The 16,013-nt window shown below is 42.9% G+C and overlaps 2 protein-coding genes across 2 annotated transcripts in view; both read left to right on the top strand.

Moving 5' to 3' along the window:
- LOC311107473 (START domain-containing protein 10-like) overlaps nucleotides 1-7,516 on the top strand; it is a 32,756-nt gene extending 25,240 nt beyond the window's left edge. The window contains exons 3-6 of the mRNA XM_084149969.1: nucleotides 3,329-3,432; nucleotides 3,824-3,941; nucleotides 5,326-5,378; nucleotides 5,796-7,516. Of these exons, the coding sequence (XP_084006095.1) occupies nucleotides 3,329-3,432; nucleotides 3,824-3,941; nucleotides 5,326-5,378; nucleotides 5,796-6,017 (497 nt within the window). The 3' untranslated portion in view covers nucleotides 6,018-7,516. The remainder of the gene's footprint in view (nucleotides 1-3,328; nucleotides 3,433-3,823; nucleotides 3,942-5,325; nucleotides 5,379-5,795) is intronic.
- A 1,123-nt stretch (nucleotides 7,517-8,639) lies between these two features.
- Nucleotides 8,640-16,013, top strand: part of LOC311107274 (arf-GAP with Rho-GAP domain, ANK repeat and PH domain-containing protein 3-like) — a 58,457-nt gene continuing 51,083 nt past the window's right edge. Inside the window, exon 1 of the mRNA XM_084149754.1 lies at nucleotides 8,640-8,729. The gene's annotated coding sequence lies outside the window, so the exon portion shown is untranslated. The remainder of the gene's footprint in view (nucleotides 8,730-16,013) is intronic.

Raw genomic sequence — 16,013 nt, 5'->3', positions numbered from 1 at the left:
CTACTATCCCACAGAGACTAACCAGTACTGTCACAACTATCCCACAGAGAGACTAACCAGTACTGTCACTACTATCCCACAGAGAGACTAACCAGTACTGTCACTACTATCCCACAGAGAGACTAACCAGTACTGTCACTACTATACCACAGAGAGACTAACCAGTACTGTCACTACTATCCCACAGAGAGACTAACCAGTACTGTCACTACTTTCCCACAGAGAGACTAACCAGTACTGTCACTACTATCCCACAGAGAGACTAACCAGTACTGTCACTACTATCCCACAGAGAGACTAACCAGTACTGTCACTACTATCCCACAGAGAGACTAACCAGTACTGTCACTACTATCCCACAGAGAGATTAACCAGTACTGTCACTACTATCCCACAGAGAGACTAACCAGTACTGTCACTACTATCCCACAGAGAGACTAACCAGTACTGTCACTACTATCCCACAGAGAGACTAACCAGTACGGTCACTACTATCCCACAGAGACTAACCAGTACTGTCACTACTATCCCACAGAGAGACTAACCAGTACGGTCACTACTATCCCACAGAGAGACTAACCAGTACTGTCACTACTATCCCACAGAGAGACTAACCAGTACTGTCACTACTATCCCACAGAGAGACTAACCAGTACTGTCACTACTATCCCACAGAGAGACTAACCAGTACTGTCACTACTATCCCACAGAGAGACTAACCAGTACGGTCACTACTATCCCACAGAGACTAACCAGTACGGTCACTACTATCCCACAGAGAGACTAACCAGTATGGTCACTACTATCCCACAGAGAGACTAACCAGTACTGTCACTACTATCCCACAGAGAGACTAACCAGTACGGTCACTACTATCCCACAGAGAGACTAACCAGTACTGTCACTACTATCCCACAGAAAGACTAACCAGTACTGTCACTACTATCCCACAGAGAGACTAACCAGTACTGTCACTACTATCCCACAGAGAGACTAACCAGTACTGTCACTACTATACCACAGAGAGACTAACCAGTACTGTCACTACTATCCCACAGAGAGACTAACCAGTACTGTCACTACTATCCCACAGAGAGTCTAACCAGTACTGTCACTACTATCCCACAGAGAGACTAACCAGTACTGTCACTACTATCCCACAGAGAGACTAACCAGTACTGTCACTACTATCCCACAGAGACTAACCAGTACTGTCACTACTATCCCACAGAGACTAACCAGTACTGTCACTACTATCCCACAGAGAGACTAACCAGTACTGTCACTACTATCCCACAGAGAGACTAACCAGTACTGTCACTACTATCCCACAGAGAGACTAACCAGTACTGTCACTACTATCCCACAGAGACTAACCAGTACTGTCACTACTATCCCACAGAGACTAACCAGTACTGTCACTACTATCCCACAGAGAGACTAACCAGTACTGTCACTACTATCCCACAGAGAGACTAACCAGTACTGTCACTACTATCCCACAGAGAGACTAACCAGTACTGTCACTACTATCCCACAGAGAGACTAACCAGTACTGTCACTACTATCCCACAGAGAGTCTAACCAGTACTGTCACTACTATCCCACAGAGAGACTAAACAGTACTGTCACTACTATCCCACAGAGAGTCTAACCAGTACTGTCACTACTATCCCACAGAGAGACTAACCAGTACTGTCACTACTATCCCACAGAGACTAACCAGTACTGTCACTACTATCCCACAGAGACTAACCAGTACTGTCACTACTATCCCACAGAGAGACTAACCAGTACGGTCACTACTATCCCACAGAGAGACTAACCAGTACTGTCACAACTATCCCACAGAGAGACTAACCAGTACTGTCACTACTATCCCACAGAGAGACTAACCAGTCCTGTCACTACTATCCCACAGAGAGACTAACCAGTACTGTCACTACTATCCCACAGAGAGACTAACCAGTACGGTCACTACTATCCCACAGAGACTAACCAGTACGGTCACTACTATCCCACAGAGAGACTAACCAGTACGGTCACTACTATCCCACAGAGAGACTAACCAGTACTGTCACTACTATCCCACAGAGAGACTAACCAGTACGGTCACTACTATCCCACAGAGAGACTAACCAGTACTGTCACTACTATCCCACAGAGAGACTAACCAGTACTGTCACTACTATCCCACAGAGAGACTAACCAGTACTGTCACTACTATCCCACAGAGAGACTAACCAGTACTGTCACTACTATACCACAGAGAGACTAACCAGTACTGTCACTACTATCCCACAGAGAGACTAACCAGTACTGTCACTACTATCCCACAGAGAGTCTAACCAGTACTGTCACTACTATCCCACAGAGAGACTAACCAGTACTGTCACTACTATCCCACAGAGAGACTAACCAGTACTGTCACTACTATCCCACAGAGACTAACCAGTACTGTCACAACTATCCCACAGAGAGACTAACCAGTACTGTCACTACTATCCCACAGAGAGACTAACCAGTACTGTCACTACTATCCCACAGAGAGACTAACCAGTACTGTCACTACTATCCCACAGAGAGACTAACCAGTACTGTCACTACTATACCACAGAGAGACTAACCAGTACTGTCACTACTATCCCACAGAGAGACTAACCAGTACTGTCACTACTTTCCCACAGAGAGACTAACCAGTACTGTCACTACTATCCCACAGAGACTAACCAGTACTGTCACTACTATCCCACAGAGACTAACCAGTACTGTCACTACTATCCCACAGAGAGACTAACCAGTACTGTCACTACTATCCCACAGAGACTAACCAGTACTGTCACTACTATCCCACTGAGACTAACCAGTACTGTCACTACTATCCCACAGAGACTAACCAGGATATTTACTGAGCTCTAATGTACTTGCCTCTTATCTTATCTTTACTCCTGCTGACTGTCCTCCCTTTGGTTTCAACTGTCATGTCTTTTATTTCACTACTATATATGACAGTTTTATATACTTCACCTTGAGTCAACTGCCGTACATGAACGCCAGTTAGTGTGAGTCAATATGCCCCAGATGTAGTAGACTAAACCATGTTTCTCATAGTAAAAGCTGTTTCTATGACTAACCACATGTTGCAGATGAAAGGTACAGCAAACGAGCAGTCATAGAAATAGACTGAATAGACTGGGTTGTGAGGCAGTTCATCACTGAAAATCATTGAAGAACTCCAGAGAATTAGACAATAGAATACTACAGTATGTGGACACGTGGACACATTGAAACATCTTCCACTAAAGTCATGTTGTCATTGTGTCTGTAGGGAAGTGCCCGAGCCCCCTGAAGAACAGGGACTTCGTCACCATGAGATCATGGCTTCCTCTGGGCAACGACTACCTGATCATCAACTACTCTGTCAAACACCCGGTATGTACCTTTATCTACACACAGTGTTGGTTGGCTCTGAATATTATCAGCCGTCACAACGGACGAGTGGCTGGTCATCTTTTTCGTACAAGTAGGATTACTCTTGTGCTACAGCACCCAAAGATGATTTTACTTATCTAAAGTTGAGCATGTCTTATAGTGAAATTTGTACAATAGATAGATGCCATTAGCACTGCCTGCCAGAGGCTCAGTCTACTGTGGAAGTTGGGTCAACATCCCTACATGCCTCTGTTGTGACTTATCACAGAAGTCCGGGTTGTGAAAAATAAAAGAAAAAAAAGTCTAAATATAATGTGAACAGCTGACTGGTTTAATTTGTTATGGTAATTCATTCGTGAATAATACTTTCATTTGATCGGTCTTATTCCAGCAATATCCACCCAGAAAGGACTACGTGAGAGCGGTGTCGCTGCTGACAGGCTACCTGATTCAGTCCAACGGAGCAAACTCCTCCACTCTCTATTACCTAACGCAGGTCGATCCCAAAGGTAAACCTTTTCACTGGTTATATACAGTACTGAGCATCTTAAATGATTTAAATAACATCGTGTTTTGGTTGTTTACAGTACAGCTCTATGCTGGTCAACACTGGATATGGATACAGTGCATCGTTGTCATTGAGTGCTACGAGAACCCTGCGGTTTGTGTACGTAACAGCATTAATGTTAGCTGAAACTCCCCTCGCTTCACTCCACTGAGAGAGTCCTGTTGAAATATCTCTGTGTACACAGACATAGGTCCTAGGAAGGAATCAGGCAAAGATCAAACGCAAAAAGATGATGTTACATAAGTCACTTTTTGAACCCTACTAGGCTGATGATATGACCTGCGGAGTATCCTTCCTATCCAAGATATTGAAGGTGCTTTTAACGACTGTGCTCTAAAGAAGGCCATTACTGACCGAAAGCGTAGCTATTAAAATACTGACATTGCATCTGATTGAAGTGTGGAGAGACCATTTCACTATAGTATATATCTTCTCTTGCACCTTTTCTAAACCTAAAGGCGGGGTGCAGCAGATCACCACATTGTCTAAAACTACTACGTGTGTTCCATTGTAATTTAACAACTGTTTTCATCATTGGACCTAGCTTGTATTACAGCTTAATTCTAGCCTAATTTTTGTCCTTGAGTGAGAAGAGACTTGGTGTATGTGTGTGTGTGTGTGTCCTTGAGTGTGAAGCCTCAGGAAGCCTTCGATGGCCCCCTGCACCAGTATAACACCACCACTGCAGAAGACATGTTTTATGAATCTGCTGATGTCATCCGTTTTCTGTGCTGCTCCGAGCTACCCCGTTGATAATAAATTCCTTCTGTTCCATTGCTGTGCGTGTGCGTGTGGTAGTGTGTGAGTCTGTGTGTGAGTCTGTGTGTGTGTGTGTGTGTGTGGTAGTGTGTGAGTGTGTGTGTATGTGTATGTGTGTGTGTGTGTGTATGTGTGCGTGTGGTAGTGTGTGAGTGTGTGTGTATGTGTATGTGTGTGTGTGTGTGTGTGTGTGTGTGTGTGTTTGTGTGTGTGTTTGTGTGTGTGTGTGTGCGCGTTGCTGTAAAACTCATACAGCTGGCACACTATCATCACACTTCTGTACTGTATACTGTCCTTACTGTAAACCAGGGGTCCTGCAGGAACTATATCTACTGTATACTGTCCTTACTGTAAACCAGGGGTCCTGCAGGAACTATATCTGCTGTATACTGTCCTTACTGTAAACCAGGGGTCATGCAGGAACTATGTCAACAGGAAGCAGTGTGTTTTATTAAAGAGAGAACACATTTCTCAGTATTGTATTTGCTATCATAGGCCTGCCTGCAATAAATACTTTATGAGTATTGTATTGGTGTTAAACTTTCATGTTTTTGTCTGGACTGCAGGCTCCCTTCCAAAGTGGGTGGTGAATAGAGTGTCTCAGTTCGTAGCACCAAAGGTAATATTATAATATCATTATAATAATCGGTCCTGTCTTAGAAATGTAGTATCTCGAGAACTAGAGAGAGTGTGACTTAACAAAGCACAGGGGGCAACCTGTATTTTCCGTCTCTGGTTTGGGAGAGAGAAATTATTGTGTACCTCTGCCTCCACCTAGTGGTTTCAGGAAGTACATGCATTTCCCAAAGATGTTTTTGATTGTTTTGATTCCAAAATCACTATCAAGGATACCATGAAAAGTGTTATTACCATGGCGATAGCTGTTTATTACACATTTATTAACTATTTATAAACAAATAATTTACAGTGTATTGCTTACTTATAAAACCCTTCAAAACATGTCTCAAGGCTTACCCGAGAGGCGCTTAGCTAACACATCCATTTAGAATCTGAATATCTGTGCTCCCCCCCCCAGGCCATGAAGAAGATCTTCAAGGCCTGTCAGAAGTATCCAGAGTGGAAGAGGAAGCACAACCCTAACCTGAAGCCCTGGATGTATCCTGAGCAGAACACCTTACCGTGTATAAACGTGGCTGACCTCGTACTGCAGAGAGCTGACTCACTGGAGAACATCGACGAGAGCAGCCTGACAGAGGAGAAACGAGCTCAACATCACAGTGACGATGAAGAGACCTAGGCTAACTCGGAGTGAAGAGACTGTTTGTATAGAATTGTGAGGCTGTGTTTAAAATGACACCTTATTTCCCTATTTAGTGTATTACTTTTGTGCAGGGCCCGTAAGGCTGTGGTCAAAAGTAGTGCACTATTTAGGAAATAGGGGGTGCAATTTCCGACACACCCTCTGCGTTGAGTTTGGTGTGTGTCTTTGCATGTGTGTGAGAGTGTGTGTGTACAGTACAAATAATATACATGTATGATTTACTATCATTTTGATCTGCAAATTTGTCTTGTTGCATTTAGTCGTAATTTATCTATAACTTATTGAGTCAGAGGGGTTTGACAGGGTATTTTCATATAGCACGACAAATTGGGAAAAAAATCTGACTTATTCTTCCAAAAATAGACAATGTATTTACGGTGCTATTCTTCAATTCAATGGTATAATATCTAATTGATTATAATAATAGTGTAAAACTTTGTGTCTATTTCATAACTAATTTAAAGACCCTAACATGTTTTTTTTCTCCATATTCATGTTTGATTTGACTAAGTTTTCATTTGAAGTGAGATACAATAGCCGTTAACAATACAGTCACCTTATCATTCAGCCTACTACAGTATATTTCCAGGTCTCTAGTGCCTCCCAGTGGCAGTAAAACGTCATAACATTTCATCATCCCCCAGTGTTCCGGAAGCCATGAGCGGTTAGAACATTGGAATGTTGTCAGTTTGTTAGGAAGTGAATTAGCATAATGCACCAAGACAAGTGTGCTTTTGTACAGTGATTGGCCCACTGAGGCTCCTAATGACAGTCACAGGGGAGGAGAGATGGAGAGATGGCAGCATAACAACACCTGAGGGAATTCAAGCTCCTCTCTGGAATCATTATAATCAGTCATAATCTGTTATAGCTTGTTATAACCTTAGGGGTCATGAAGCATGTTTAGCTGTTAAAAGGTCATTACTTCAGTTATACTGTCACGTTCGTTCATCGACGGGTCAGACCAAGGCGCAGCATGATAAGCATACATGTTTATTTGACTTATAAACACAACGACAAAACAAGAAACGACAAGTCCAAGGTACACAAACAACATACCTTCAACACGGAACAAGATCCCACAACCCACTAGTGCCAATAGGCTGCCTAATTATGGTCCCCAATCAGAGACAACGAGCGACAGCTGCCTCTGATTGGGAACCACACCGGCCAACATAGATCTAGACAAACTAGAACCTATAACATAGAACAACACAACATAGAATATACACACCCTGACTCAACATATAAGCGTCCCCTGAGTCAGGGCGTGACATATACTTTGGTCTTGCCTGTCCTGACTGAATATCAAAGATTTTGTCTTTATTAATTAAAAAATGTATTATTAGGCATGTGGTTTCATTTAATTCTAACTGTCTTTTTGTAAGATTTTCTGACATGTTTCCAAAATGGAGAGGCATCATGTTCAATTCAACACACATGTTAAATAAAGAGAAGTTGTGTCCTGATTTTAAGACCTTCGCGGCTGATGTTCTTGATTCCTAATCGTAATTTCTAAGTACAAATTCCAATTTTGACCGCAATGTTTGTTTTTCTCTGTCGATAAGGAACATTTATGGATGACTGTATCCTTTTTCAAACTTAAAAATGTAGCTGGGGGCCAATCCTCAGAATCTGTATTGTGTCAGGCACTTCCGGATTCCCCAAGGCCACTTCCTGTCCCACTTCCTGTCCGCGTCAGTCAGATTGTTTTTGAGGGAAAGGAAACGCCACTGTTGTCTAGATTTCTCACACGACACAAAAGCTTCTCGTTGCTTTTAGAACTCACAGTTCATTGCTTTGTCTAGTATAAAACGTCTTCCATTTTGAGTGATCTTTGAGAATTAAAGTGTGTGATGTTATTGTATTGTGTGCACTCATGATCTCCAAAGATCAACCATATATTATCCATAATCTGAGTTGCCTTTGATTTTTGAATAACAATGTGTGTGATTCATGATGCCCCTGGAACTTCAACTAATGTGAAAATGTGTAATATACATGTGTGTGTATGTGTGTCAGGAAAATCCAGGACCACATCTTGGTTACACCTCAACAGCCACATTTTTGTAGCTATTTCAAATTCTTATCTCTCATTGGGTTGAAGCCCACATCACGTGGTCTATTGTATCAAGTAGGCCTATTGAAGCCCACATCACGTGGTCTATTGAAGCACACATTACATTACTTTTCCCACCATGCACCTAACCTAACTAACACTAAACCGTAGGCTACGTATTGCACATACTGTGTAGTATTTTTTGGTTATTTTGTAGGCAATAGGGAATGTTTTTAAAATAAGTGCATGGGGCCCCCACACAGTATAATTAAATGACCTGATTGCAAGGTGTCCATTCTTCAGCATTAGGCCTATTCCGAAAGTAAAATAAGAAAACAAATCTTACTTTTCTTGCAAAGGCAACGTAGTGCAGTCAAAAGATTGATGTGCAACTTTCAAATTGAGGCTGAGTTTGTTGAACAGGAAGAATGTCGGCTAAACTCCACCGCCGCCCTCCCCTTTAATTAAGATCTCGTTGATACTTTGCGGAGTAAACTAACCATTGCAACAAAGTTGCGGACAGGGATGGTGTTTCCTCTTCTTCTCCCGTCACAACTGAAAAACCGAGGGATTCAAGCGTTTAATGTTCCATTGGGATAACAACCACGCACATCGAAACACAGCAAAAGGTAATGCATGATTGTCAGAATATTTAGACTAATAGGTTCGAATGTTTCAGTGACCGTCTCGGATCTCGCACTGTGACTGGGCAATATCCTGCAGCATGAGATTGTGATGGAGCGCACTTCTTCAATACATATATATATTTTTTGCTATATGCCTAATAATGATTTAAATTATCATTATTATTGATCAATATTGTCGTTTTCACTGTAACTGGGTGAATAATGACAGCATTCCACTATATGTTACTTGTAGAGTTCTGTGTAGTCCTACCGCAGAATAATGAAATAGATTGTGTGTAATAATTTATTTGACTATTTTAAATAAAATTATATATGACCATTATACTATCACCTCTGTTTTGCTGTAGGCTATGGGTTTACAGACCCACCCCATTGTAGATTTGCTAGGGTCATCTCCCACCCTCCTCTTCGTCTTGAGTGGGTTTTGGGATCTCGGAATCTGTCTGTTGTGGAGTTTCACAGCCGAAACCTGATTGAATCAAGAACAGCCTTGACGAGCTATTCAGTAAGTTATTTGTTAGACAATGCAGCAGTATCAGCAGAACACGGAGAGACCTAAGAAGTTTAAAATAATCACTGGAATTTCTCATTTAAAATACTTCCCAATTTTAGCTCTGTTTTTTTGGGATTGTGGCGAGTGAGATTATTCATTTAAATCAAATGTCATGAATGGCTGAATGTTATGTTGTTCAGTGTCAGTGCGTCTTGTAGCATGGCCCAGATGATAGTTCCTCTATAACCCTACTGCATGAAGTGTCTCAGAGCTGCTTGGGTCAGTCTTTGGTTGTTAGATGTTTTGTGTGACGCACAACGTTACACTTACCAGAATCGTTGACCTTCAGAGGCCTCTCTATCTGTCTATAGATGGACACTACAGGCATCATTATCTGTGACCCTGTTTTAGGTTTAAATGTGACGCAGTATAATGCAGCATAGATTTGTAATGGAGTTTTACATGTAATTTAGACTACGGATCAATAGAGAACTAGCTCCAATGACATGTTACTATTCAACAAGTTTCCAATCCCAAAGATGACTTAGATCCTCCTGAGTTAACATTACATTCACTTTTGATTTCCTGTTCTGTTTTCCTGCTCTCAAATATCAGATGTGTCTCAACAAAGAAATTATTTCCAGTGGACTGTGAGAACTTAAAGAGATCTCAGCAGGATATCAATCATTACTGTTGTCCAAAATCCAAACGAAACACGGACAGCCTATTTACATGTGTTGTGTTTCAGTGATGTCAGGTGCATTGTGTTATCAGCCATAATGTTTAAACAGTGATTCATAATAACACCCGTGTTGCTGTGATTATTACCCTCATCTTGAGGATGGTTTCAACAACTCATTTGGGAAGGACACACACACACACACACACACACACACAGCTATGTCTTACTATACTCGTGAGGACTGTTTGGGGAGCAACAATTGATTCCCATTCAAAATCCTATTTTCCATAACATTAACCCCTAAATGTAAACCTAAACCTAACCCCTAAGTCAAAAATAGCTTTTTACAAGTGAGGACCGACAAAATGTCCTCCCTTCACTGAATATTAGTTGGTTTGCTATTCTTGTGAGGACTTCTGGTACACACAGGTATAGTAAAACGTGCACACACACACACACACACACACACACACACACACACACACCATTTTATTGGTAAGTGCATAGAACCTCAAGCTTGCCCTCTGCATACTGTAGTCCAACCACTTCTTCTGTTTGTGCTGCAGGAACAGGCAGAAACAGCTTCCTATTTCAGTTAAGACTCATTTGGTAGGCCAGGGCATTTCCATCTAGAAGGACCCATGAGCACCAACATGTTAAGTTCATAGGAGCATGTCAAATTAGTCTATATATTTGAAAAATTAAGGCATACAGTGGCTTGCGAAAGTATTCACCCCACCTTGGCATTTTTCCTATTTTGTTGCCTTACAACCTGGAATTACAATTTATTTTGGGGGGGGTTGTATCATTTGACTTACACAACATGCCTACTACTTTGATGATGCAAAATGTTTTTTCTTGTGAAACAAACAAGAAATAAGACAAAAAAACAGAACTTGAGCGTGCATAACTATTCACCCCCCCCCCCAAGTCAATACGTTGTAGAGCCACCTTTTGCAGCAATTACAGCTGCAAGTCTCTTGGGGTATGTCTCTATAAGCTTGGCACATCTAGCCACTGGGATTGTTGGCCATTATTCAAGGCAAAACTGCTCCAGCTCCTTCAAGTTGGATGGGTTCCGCTGGTGTACAGCAATCTTTAAGTCATACCACCGATTCTCAATTGGATTGAGGTCTGGGCTTTGACTAGGCCATTCCAAGACATTTCAATGTTTCCCCTTAAACCACTCGAGTGTTGCTTTAGCAGTATGCTTAGGGTCATTGTCCTGCTGGAAGGTGAACCTCTGTCCCAGTCTCAAATCTCTGGAAGACAAACAGGTTTCCCTCAAGAATTTCCCTGTATTTAGCGCCATCCATCATTCCATCGATTCTGACCAGTTTCCCAGTCCCTGCCGATGAAAAACATGGATGGTGTTCTCGGGGTGATGAGAGGTGTTGGGTTTGCGCCAGACATAGCGTTTTTCCTTGATGGCCAAAAAGCTCAATTTTAGTCTCACCTGACCAGAGTACCTTCTTCCATATGTTTGGGGAGTCTCCCACATGCCTTTTGGGGAACACCAAATTTGTTTACTGATTTCTTTCTTTAAGCAATGTCTTTTTTCTAGCCACTCTTCCGTAAAGCCCAGCTCTGTGGAGTGTACGGCTTAAAGTGGTCCTATGGACAGATACTCCAATCTCCGCTGTGGAGCTTTGCAGCTCCTTCAGGGTTATCTTTGGTCTCTTTGTTGCCTCTCTGATTAATGCCCTCCTTGCCTGGTCTGTGAGTTTTGGTGGGCGGCCCTCTCTTGGCAGGTTTGTTGTGGTGCCATGTTCTTTCCATTTTTTTAATAATGGATTTAATGGTGCTCCGTGGGATGTTCAAAGTTTCAGATATTTTTTTATAACCCAACCCTGATCTGTACTTCTCCACAACTTTGTCCCTGACCTGTTTGGAGTGCTCCTTGGTCTTCATGGTGCTGCTTGCTTGGTGGTGCCCCTTGCTTAGTGGTGTTGCAGACTCTGGGGCCTTTCAGAACAGGTGTATATATATACTGAGATCATGTGACACTTAGATTGCACACAGGTGGACTTTATTTAACTAATTATGTGACTTCTGAAGGTAATTGGTTGCACCAGATCTTATTTCGGGGCTTCATAGCAAAGGGGGTGAATACATATGCACACACCACTTTTCCATTATTTAGTTATTTTTTTCATTTAACTTCACCAATTTTGACTATTCTGTGTATGTCCATTACATGAAATCCAAATAAAAATCTATTTAAATTACAGGTTGCAATGCAACAAAATAGGAAAAACGCCAAGGGGGATTAATACTTTTGCAAGGCACTGTAGATACCCCCACTCTATCCCCTCCATGATCCTACTTTTACACTCTGTCTGAACATGTTCAGCTCATTACTGTTTTCTTTGTCTTTCTGTCCTCTGGTGGTCAACCCCTCCCTCTCCCCCTCTCTCTGCCGCTCTCTCTCTCCATCCTCTCTCTCCCTCCACTCTCTCTCCGACCACACTCTCACTCCTCTCTCTCTCACCTCTCTCTCTCTCTCTCTCTCTCTCTCCATCCTCTCTCTCCCTCCACTCTCTCTCACCACTCCTCTCACTCTCTCTCTCTCTCTCTCTCTCTCTCTCTCCCCAGTTAATGTCACCACTTCTGGCTCTTACTGACACCTACCATGAAACCTACCACCTACCCTCTTTCCATTTACTGTAACAAGCATCCTCACCCACTGAGCACCGACACCGGACGTCGAAAAGTAGTTTAAATTTGTTCAGTCCGCCATGGCCGGGCGGCAGGTAGCTTAGTGGGTAAGAGCGTTGTGCCAGTAACCGAAAGGTCGCTGGTTCTAATCCCCGAGCCGACTAGGTGAAAAATCTGTCGATGTGCCCTTGAGCAAGGCACTTAACCCTAATTGCTTCTGTAAGTCGCTCTGGATAAGAGCGTCTGCTAAATGACTAAAATGTAAAATGTAAATGTAATGGCCGGACCAAATCGGAACTAATTATAGATGTCTATGTTTGGACGGTAGAGGAGAGTTTCAGTACGGTAGTTTCAGTAGAGTAGAGTTTCAGTACGGTACAGTAGTTTCAGTAGAGTAGAGTTTCAGTACACTAGAGTAGAGTATAATGTAGTGTACTGCACTGAACATATCTACTCTGCTGTACTCTACTGTGCTGTACCTAGATGACCAAACTTGTGAAACATAGACGTCTATGATAGGTTCAGATTTGGTATGGTCACGAACAACCAAATGTGGTCTTGTTTGGGGGGGCAGATCTCATTAGAATAATAGTCAATGTGTATAATAATAGCCAGATATGCGAAAGAAGGATATTGAATATTTCTATCTTTGTGTACCTATTCAGGACACATCACCATGAAGAGAATGATATTCGTTATTCATAATTATGCATTTCTGTAGAGTACAGATCAGGGACCCGTGATGTCATTCTGTTACCGGATGTAAATCCACTTACTGTAGTTCAACAACCAAAATGTATTTATTTTCAAACTCAAAGTGTCAGGTAATAGCTGACAATCCCATTCTTTCTGCAGAAATCTTTCAATCTTAATTCGGAGCAGATGTTTAAGAGTTTTTGGAAAATTGTGGTCGCATAAAAAAAACTGATGGATATTTTGCTGTAATTCTGACTGTTACCAAATTTGCATCTGCACAGTAAATTGTTCAAAGAAGTCCTTGTGCATAGAGTTGTAGAGTTGTTTTTTTGTTTCATAAATTTTTTTAAAGTGAAAAATCTGAGCCAAAGTGTAATTAAGTTACCTTGGAATTGCCCTCCAGTGCCACCATGCAAATATACATTAGAGGGGAGCACATTCTAAAGATTACAGGGAGAGAAGAGGTGGATTTGACAGCTTTGGACTGATTTTCATGCATCCTAAACATCAAAAATGACTGATACTAACTGTAGTCAGGACTGTATAGTATGATTTATGTGGGGTACGTCTGAAAGGGATACTTAGGCCTGTCCTTACAAAGGATAAGGTCGTCTATATGTACAGATCCATGTCTCGTACTGCCGTCTCTCCTCCTTCATAGAGCGACAGGGAGGACACAGATGAACTCCTGATTTTTATGTAGCGCTGTTTCAGGGAGTTTGTCTGTATTTTATTGCTCTAAGTGGCAGATCTGTGTGAAGCTCCGTCCTGTGTCTGAATGTTGTTTCTTCCAACGAAGAGGAACAGCGTGTGCTTGACTTAAACACTGTCTCAGTCTGATGTCTTCATCTGAGAGGGGGAGATAGGAGGGGGAGATAGGAGGGGGAGATAGGAGGGGGAGATGGGAGGGGGAGATAGGAGGGGGAGATAGGAGGGGGAGATAGGAGGGGGAGATAGGAGGGGGAGATAGGAGGGGGGGATAGGAGGGGGAGATGGGAGGGGGAGATAGGAGGGGGAGATAGGAGGGGGAGATGGGAGGGGGAGATGGGAGGGGGAGATGGGAGGGGGAGATGGGAGGGGGAGATAGGAGGGGGAGATAGGAGGGGGGGATAGGAGGGGGAGATAGGAGGGGGGGATAGGAGGGGGAGATAGGAGGGGGGGATAGGAGGGGGGGATAGGAGGGGGAGATAGGAGGGGGAGATAGGAGGGGGGGATAGGAGGGGGGGATAGGAGGGGGAGATAGGAGGGGGAGATAGGAGGGGGAGATGAGAGAAGAGAGAGCCCAAAATGTGACTGTTAGCTAGTTAGCACACAGGCCTGTACTGTCATCCAGACAGCGTGGTGGCCATAGCTTCATTGTTGAACAATGACATATTGTCTCTCACAATAGTGCTTCACTGTTATTTATGTACAGCCTACCCCCAGCCAGCTCAGCCAGCATCCTGTATGTATCCCAGAGGCCTGCTTGGCTCCTCCCACCCTCCTACTCCGTTTGGCTTTGGACTTTACCGCTTGTCCGCTTCCGCTAATTGTTTGAATTGAATTTCCAGTGGAGAGTTGGAGTTGGGGGACATTACGTATCTGGAAGATCATGTTTGAATGGGTTCTTTCCAGATTAATTTAGAGCAGCGGTTCCCAAACTAGGGGTACGATATGAAAATGGGGACGCGGGAGAATTTCCAAAATGCTGAAAGAAAAAAATATATACACTACCAGTCAAAAGTTTGGACACACCTACTCATTCAAGGGTTTTCCTTTATGTTTTACTATTTTCTACATTGTAGAATAATAGTGATGACATCAAAACTATGAAATAGCACATACGGAATATGTAGTAACCAAAAAAGTGTGTGTATGTGGGGGGGTATACAGAAGATAGCCCTATTCGGTAAAATACCAAGTCCATACCATCAAGCGCTATGACGAAACTGGCTCTCATGAGGACCGCCACAGGAATGGAAGACCCAGAGTTACCTCTGCTGCAGAGGATAAGTTCATTAGTGTTACCAGCCTCAGAAATTGCAGCCCAAATAAATGCTTCACAGAGTTCAAGTCACAGACACATCTCAACATCAACTGTTCAGAGGGGACTGTGTGAATCAGGCCTTCATGGTTGAATTGCTGCAAAGAAACCACTACTAAAGGACACCAATAATAAGAAGAGACCTGCTTGGGCCAAGAAACACGAGTAATGGACATTAGACCGGTGGAAATTTGTCCTTTGGTCTGGAGTCCAAACTGGAGATTTTTGGTTCCAACCGCTGTGTCTTTGTGAGACACGGTGTGGGTGAACGGATGATCTCCGCATGTGTAGTTCCCACCGTAAAGCATGGAGGAGGAAGTGTTATGGTGTGGGGGTGCTTTGCTGGTGACACTGTCTGTGATTTATTTAGAATTCAAGGCACACTTAACCAGCATGGCTACCACAGCATTCTGCATTGATACGCCATCCCATCTGGTTTGTGCTTAGTGGGACTATCATTTGTTTTTCAATAGGACAATGACCCAACACACCTCCAGGCTGTGTAAGGGCTATTTTACCAAGAAGGAGAGTGATGGAGTGCTGCATCAGATGACCTGGCCTCCACAATCCCCCGACCTCAACCAAATTGAGATGGTTTGGGATGAGTCGGACCGCAGAGTGAAGGAAAAGCAGCCAACAAGTGCTCAGCATATGTGGGAACTCCTTCAAGACTGTTTGAAAAGCATTACAGGTGAAGCTGGTTGAAAGAATGCC

Source organism: Coregonus lavaretus, assembly GCF_964263955.1.
Source record: "Coregonus lavaretus genome assembly, chromosome: 32".
Taxonomy (NCBI): Eukaryota; Metazoa; Chordata; class Actinopteri; order Salmoniformes; family Salmonidae; genus Coregonus; species Coregonus lavaretus.
This window is presented reverse-complemented; position numbering and strand designations above follow the sequence as displayed.